The sequence below is a fragment of the Nematolebias whitei genome, chromosome 17, assembly GCF_014905685.2.
Source record: "Nematolebias whitei isolate Nwh7 chromosome 17, NemWhi1, whole genome shotgun sequence".
NCBI classification, from domain to species: domain Eukaryota; kingdom Metazoa; phylum Chordata; class Actinopteri; order Cyprinodontiformes; family Rivulidae; genus Nematolebias; species Nematolebias whitei.
The window spans coordinates 18,646,482-18,653,160 of record NC_056514.1 but is presented as its reverse complement, the minus strand read 5'-3'; the positions used below and the strand labels follow the sequence as shown (position 1 = coordinate 18,653,160).

Sequence of the window (6,679 nt, the reverse complement as noted above, 5' to 3'; positions counted from 1 at the left end):
AGTGATTGCAGATATTCTTGTGTATCCGTCTCCCCCTTTTCTGACCACAGTGAGGTAACATCTCTACAGCAAAAGCAAACAAACTCTTTCCAAAGAAATCTACATTAAATTACCTTTTTTTTCCATATATGCAGCTTAAATATACACCAAACTAATAAACTTGACGTTCGCCATTTACAGATTTACAAATTAACTTGGACAAGTTTGCAAAGAGACCGAGACAAACACCAAAACAAGACCCACTTCTGTTCAAAATGAGCAGAATATCCATGAATATATATATATATATATTTTAGAATACCAATTCTTTTTTAGGACTAGCTGCAACATGAAGCTCTGCAGTCCACAACGATCTGGAGGAAACGTCCCCAGCAACAAGAAGAACACACTGTGAGGTGAGAGCTGGCGTCAGGAAAAGTCCATTGGTTGGGTTTACGTTTTCTGGTGAGACTCTTCTCATCTTGAAAGAAAAGCGTGTAGAAAAATCTCAAGGTAGCAGTGGGATGAGGTGGAACACGGGTGGATCTGTTTCTGAGCCGTTAGTCTGGCCTCGGGTGCTGCTCGGGTCCAAGGCTGAGGAGAGGTCGAAGGTGGGACGTCTACATGGCGAACAGAGCGTCCTCTGGTCTTCCCGGCTTCTTCCTGCTGGGGGTTCCCTGCGCTGTGCCCGGGTTGCCACTCGGGGGCGACGGTAAGATGGGGGTCGTCTCAGAAGCTTTGGCTCTCTCTTCGAGGAACTTGTCAAACTCTGGATTCATTAGAGAACAGAAGGTTTTTAAAAGGTCTAACTTTCCTCTAGTCATTAAAACGGCAGGTAAACGGTTGAATTACAGTTGATCATATTAAGAAAACCTTTAGAGGTTTGTGTTCGCTCACCTTCACTGGTGACTCCTTCTTCAACTTCATCCCCTTTCTATTAAAAAGAAACGAGTGAACTTTACTAAACCAGATTCTTAAACATTATAAAAACAAAAAAAAAACCTACCAAATCAAACCCAAAGTGTTCAGTTTGTTTGATTTTTAAAACAATCACTAATCATTTATTAGACAAAAAGGCAACTTACCTGTTTGTACCAATCAACTCAAAAGCCGAGACCATTCATTTATGAACAAAGTTCTGCTTTTTTTATATTTGATATCCTCATTAATATTGTTAGTAAACTTTAAAGCGCGATTAATCTCAGAGTGAGGAAATGTGAAATGAAATAAATGTGTTATTCCCAGAATTCAAAACCAGGAGAGAAGGGGGATGCAGCAGAGTGGGAAAGCAAAGAACAGCAAGCAGGAGTAATAAATGACGACTTGGCTCACCACATCAGTACACAGCCACTCCTCTATGTCATCCATGACAGAGGACTGATGTCCAACTCCCTGAGGAGCAGCACGGAGCGCACCGCAGGTGGCCAGAACACAACGAAACAAAACCCAGCCCAAACACAACACAAAACACAACGACTTAGAAAACGTTTCAGTGGGAACTCAAATGCAACTTAAATGCGTTTTGGGAATAAAAACATAAAAACAGAATGAAAACAATAAACAAATGTCGATGACTGAAGAAACACTACACAGATTTCTGAGCAAGATATAAGATGGAGTCCAGGTTTACATGGAACAAATCCACACGTGGCAAAAGGCCGGGGAAGTGGAAAAAACACTGGAGACAACAGCAGCTGCTGCAGCAGAAACCTTCACTCTGTTTCTAACACAAACCATTTTTTAAACCATTTACAATAAGCTAGGATGACACTTATAAAATAAATTAAAAACTGAAGGTCATTTAGATTTGCTGAAGTGTCTTCTTTTGTTAAGTAGTCAGTATTTTACCTGCAGTAAACAGCAGCTAGGATTAACTCAAGTTAATGAGAAGTCCCTTTAAAGTTGGGCCTAACACCTCGGTTGGATTATTAAAAGTTGGAGAGGGGAAGTGAAGTCAACCCAGCCTCTGTTACACCTCTGAGCCACCAAGTGAGGGACCAACAGATTTATCAGGATATTCAAATGTAAGCCGGCATCTCGGCTCAGCGGTGTGATGCAGACAGTCTGTGTGGCCGCAGGCTTTAGAATGAAAGGTGTCCCGACAGATTAATGCTCGTCAGACAAACAACTCCCATGATTCCACAATGCCAGCTCCATTTATAAACGCTCACACTGCCTCAGGACAGAGGCGGCTCAACCAGAGACTCAGCAGCAGCTTAAAGAGAGGCTGGAGTTGAGATCAAACTACAAATCTGTTTTGTGACAGAGCAAACATGAAATTCTTCTGAGGGAGTAAAGAGAACTGCTGTTCAGTGTGGGGTCTATTCAGGTATAGCACAAAATAGAAAGGCACATCAAACAACCTGAACTATCACTTTAATGAATCAACAAACAAACATGATGAATAAGTACAGTGGACTCCACGGATTGCACACAGGAGCGACTAATTTATGTATTTTTATATTTTATTTTTTTATATTTTATTTTGACAGGCTGCTGAGCTTCCTGCCGCCGAATAACATTTTCCTTTGACACTCGTGGGCGCCCCACACGTCCCTCTTGGGTGCAGGTTTTTGTGACACAGAGTGAATGCCACAGGTATTCTTGTCTAGAGACGTCATCATTCTTTGTTAAATCAGCTCTCTCTTGTAAAAGAGTCCTCGAGGCTCAATGAGACTAACCTGTAGAAATAAACACTGAAAGAATTCATGACACGTACCTCTAGCTCATGGTTCCAATTTTGCTACTAAATACCCATAATCCCACTCTGTGGCCATGTGACCAGAAGTCACCCTAATGACCAATGAGGTTCTGCACTCTCGAGTCATGATTTGCAGTTGATAGAGGAGTAGCTATTATAGTTTGTAAACAGGTGCAATTTACAGCGTCGAGTGTGCATGCTGATAATGATGGGCGGTATGTTGTGGTGGTAGGGAACTTGTACACGCTGCCAGTGATCTTGGTTTTGGTATATGCTCCCAACTGGGACGACTGCACATTTTTCAATAACCTCTTCTCATACATACTGAATATGTCAACACATAACCTTATAATTGGCAGTGACACAAGTTGTGTGCTTTCATCAAATAATTGGAAAATTACACAGTAATTACACAGTTTGCACAGTAGGAACATAATTTTCTACTGTGCAAACAAACAAAAAAAACAAAAACAAAAGGGGTCGGGGTGTCTAAAACAAATAATTCATGAGATATTACAATTCCCGATAGACAGAATATAGCCACTCCCCCTCACAGGATCTAATGCAGAAACGTTTGTTGCTTCAAACTGAATTTAATACTTTGTCTACTCAGCAGGCAGATTATTTAATCTCTAAATCTAGACAGGGTTACTATGAACACTGAAAAGTCTGGGCGCTTGCTTGCACATCAGTTGCGGCGACAGTCAGCCAAACTATTACAGCAATAAACAATGAACAGGGAGCTGCATGTCACGACAACGTTGAAATTAATGCAGGTTTTAGTCAATTTTACTAGTCATTGCATAACGACCGAGTCATCAGCTAACGTATCAGATATGGAGAACTTTTTTTGGAGATCTTGAATTTCCTTCAGTGAGTCCCACAGATGAGACCGTAATCCATTTAAAAAATGGGGGCAAACCTCAGGTTTAAAAAAAAAAAAATGCATTTAACTTTTAGCACAGTTTATGATATCTGTATAACATCCTAAACTGATTGATTTGTCAAGAGGAACACTTTGAACTTAAATCCAACATTCCTGTCTTGTTTCTTTGTTTCATTCATACCAGCCTGTTTGAGGAAACGTTTCGAGTCTTCAGCTGCCGGGACATTCACTCGCCAATTGCTACCTTCTCCTACTGTTTGGTGGAAAGCTGATAAATTCTCTTCCAATCTTTAAGCTCTTAAAAAAAAAAAAGGGTTGTAAGCTCAATCATCCAGGTAAATAAATGCAAAAAAAATTAAATCATATCATCTGGACAAGTTTCTTTTTTTGGGAGAACCATGAGTCAGAGAGTGTGTCATCATGAAGACCTGTAAGGATCACGCAGAGTGTGTGTGTGTGTGTGTGTGTGTGTGTGTGTGTTGAAACGCAAAGTCTATGAAACGCCATCTAGTGGTTGATCAGTGTACTACAACAAGACCTGCACATTCTGTCAGATGTGTACAGTTTCTGATATGAAATTGTGGACACCAGTGGCTTATACACCAGCGCATCTTATTTATGTACAAAATCATGTTTCATTTTAGTTTTAGTATTCACGGTTTACAGACAGTGAAACCTGTACATCTATCTTTGTTCCTTCTAATCTTCATGAAAGGAAGAAGCAGGTAAAAAAATGGATAGATGGATTCTATAATAATAAAAAAAAAAAAACAAAGAGTTGCGGAAGATTTAAATCTTATCTCTTAATAAATTAGCAGAGTCATGAAGAGGTGCAGCCATGTGACAAAGTGTCAGACCACACAAACATCAAGTAGTTTGGAAAATAATGATTATTAAATTATCAGTGAAACTCACCCCTCCTGCAGCTTGCTGTTGAACATCAAGTGTGGGAGGGGGGTCACGAGCAGTGCGGCTGGGCTCTGCAGTGGTACTGAGAGGAAACAGGTGTGGGGTCATTGCAACACTTAGGAGACATGTTTGTTTAGCTCTCTTTTAATTGTTTACTCAAAAATAACGGAAGCGCAAATCCTCTCCCTTGATTTAAAATGAGTCCATGAGAAACAGGTCACCAGTGAATTCTTACGTTTTGTGTGGTTCGGTTATGGCTCCGGTTCTGGTCTGAGCGAACACGTCGAAGTCGTCTTGTGCAGGTGGAGGTTTACAGCTGACGAGGGAGCTCAGGGTACTGCTCACACTGTCTGCGCCCACATCTGCAATGAACAGAATAGGTATTTAAATAGGATTATTCTCTGAGGGGCTGTTGGGTTTGTAAAAGAAAGAGTAGTTTCCAAAAGTCACAAGTCTAATTACCGGTAGTCAGCTGAGAGACTTGTAGTAAAGTAGATTACACAGAATCAGAACATCATCAAAAACGATGATTATTGTACAGTATGCAACAGTATACACAGATAGCGCATTTAGTTCCTGCAGATGTACTCTTTAAATATGATATTTAGTTAGACTTAATATGGACATCTAAAAACTGAATATTTCATAAACCCAAGTTTGTGTTTGTCACTTTTCTGCAACAGCGGTATACACAATTTCTAACAGTGATGTCATCGTGACCTCTGGATAAAATCAAGAGGTTTATTATTCCCATCTGCCCACATCTGGACTGTGAGAGAACTTTTCAGCCGTCATAAATATTTCTTCTTTCTACTTTAAAGTCCAGCTAGTAGCAGGTGCTGCAGGATCTTTGTTAAGTATTAAAGGGAGTAGGGTAAACTGATGTAAATACCTAAACCAGCCAGGCGGGAGGACAAGGTGCTTGGGGAGGAAGGTCCTCCTGTGGGTGCCGTCAGGGTGGGGGGCAAACTGGTTGGAGCTGTGTGCGGCATGTTACTGACCACGGCAGGAGAGCCTGGACCGAGGTCGATGAGGTTGTCTTCTGTAGCCTCGCTGAGGACCTGATGAAATAATGAGACAAAACGGCTCTTTTTTCAAGTTGCAGCACAAAGACAAGGTTTCTGCTTATAAATTCATTTCTAAGAAGAGTATAACTATTTGTAATTACATTTGAAGAAAACTTAATGAAAACACTATTTTATGTACAATATACGTTTTATAAAAGTCAGTGTTGAGCATAAAGACAAACTGGAAAAACTAGCTGGTTAGCTTTAGATGAGAATGAAAAGGTCTGTAACTAAAGTCAGGATCTCACTGGACTGTGAGTGCTGGTGATGAATTAAGACGCTCAAAACTGCAAGAAAATTATGAGAAAATTGGCAAATTTTCTGTTGTAGTCCCACTGAATTGTGTGTTTGTGAACAAGTGGCAGTGCAGTCAAGTTTGTGCTTTTTTTCACGCGCTCAACTTGCAAAACTATTGCAGACCAGGCACATTGATTTGTTGACCACTTCCAGCCACATTGTACCTACCTTAGCAGCCACCTGCACATTTAGGATTTATTCTACTTGAACACGATTTAGAAATGAAGAAAGGCAGATTTAGACCAAAATTGTTCTTAATTACCATTTATCATCAGGGTGGTTTTCAAATCTGAATGTTTGGGATTGCAGTTTTCTGAAGAAACCCAGATCAGCTGAATCAAATCAGGTAAGCTCCTAAAATATTTATTATATTTACCTAAAAACAAGCCAAGCAGCATTTGCTCCAGTGCACCTACACAGGGATTCTGTGGCTTGTACAGGTCCTTCTCAAAAAATTAGCATATTGTGATAAAGGTCATTATTTTCCATAATGTAATGATAAAAATGAAACTTTCATATATTTCAGATTCATTGCACACCAACTGAAATATTTCAGGTCTTTAATTGTTTTAATACTGATGATTATGGCATACAGCTCATGAAAACCCAAAATGCCTGTCCCAAAAAATTAGCATATCATGAAAAGTTTCTCTAAACAAGCTATTAACCTAACCATCTGAATCAACGACGTAACTCTAAACACCTGCAAAAGATTCCTGAGGCTTTTAAAAACTCCCAGCCTTGTTCATTACTCAAAACCGCAATCATGGGTAAGACTGCCGACCTGACTGCTGTCCAGAAGGCCATCATTGACACCCTCAAGCAAGAGGGTAAGACACA

At 40.2% G+C, this 6,679-nt stretch overlaps 1 protein-coding gene across 2 annotated transcripts in view; it reads right to left on the bottom strand.

Annotated features, from left to right (window-relative positions):
* Nucleotides 1-493: 493 nt before the first annotated feature.
* The window catches only part of tom1l2 (target of myb1 like 2 membrane trafficking protein), a 16,869-nt gene continuing 10,683 nt past the window's right edge, over nucleotides 494-6,679 (bottom strand). Inside the window, exons 10-15 of one of the 2 annotated variants that reach the window (XM_037690741.1) lie at nucleotides 5,368-5,536; nucleotides 4,711-4,837; nucleotides 4,482-4,557; nucleotides 1,312-1,371; nucleotides 877-913; nucleotides 494-748 (exon numbers count right to left, since the gene is read on the bottom strand). In XM_037690741.1, the coding sequence (XP_037546669.1) occupies nucleotides 600-748; nucleotides 877-913; nucleotides 1,312-1,371; nucleotides 4,482-4,557; nucleotides 4,711-4,837; nucleotides 5,368-5,536 (618 nt within the window). In that variant the 3' untranslated portion in view covers nucleotides 494-599. The remainder of the gene's footprint in view (nucleotides 749-876; nucleotides 914-1,311; nucleotides 1,372-4,481; nucleotides 4,558-4,710; nucleotides 4,838-5,367; nucleotides 5,537-6,679) is intronic. The other variant, XM_037690742.1, reaches the window with a different exon arrangement.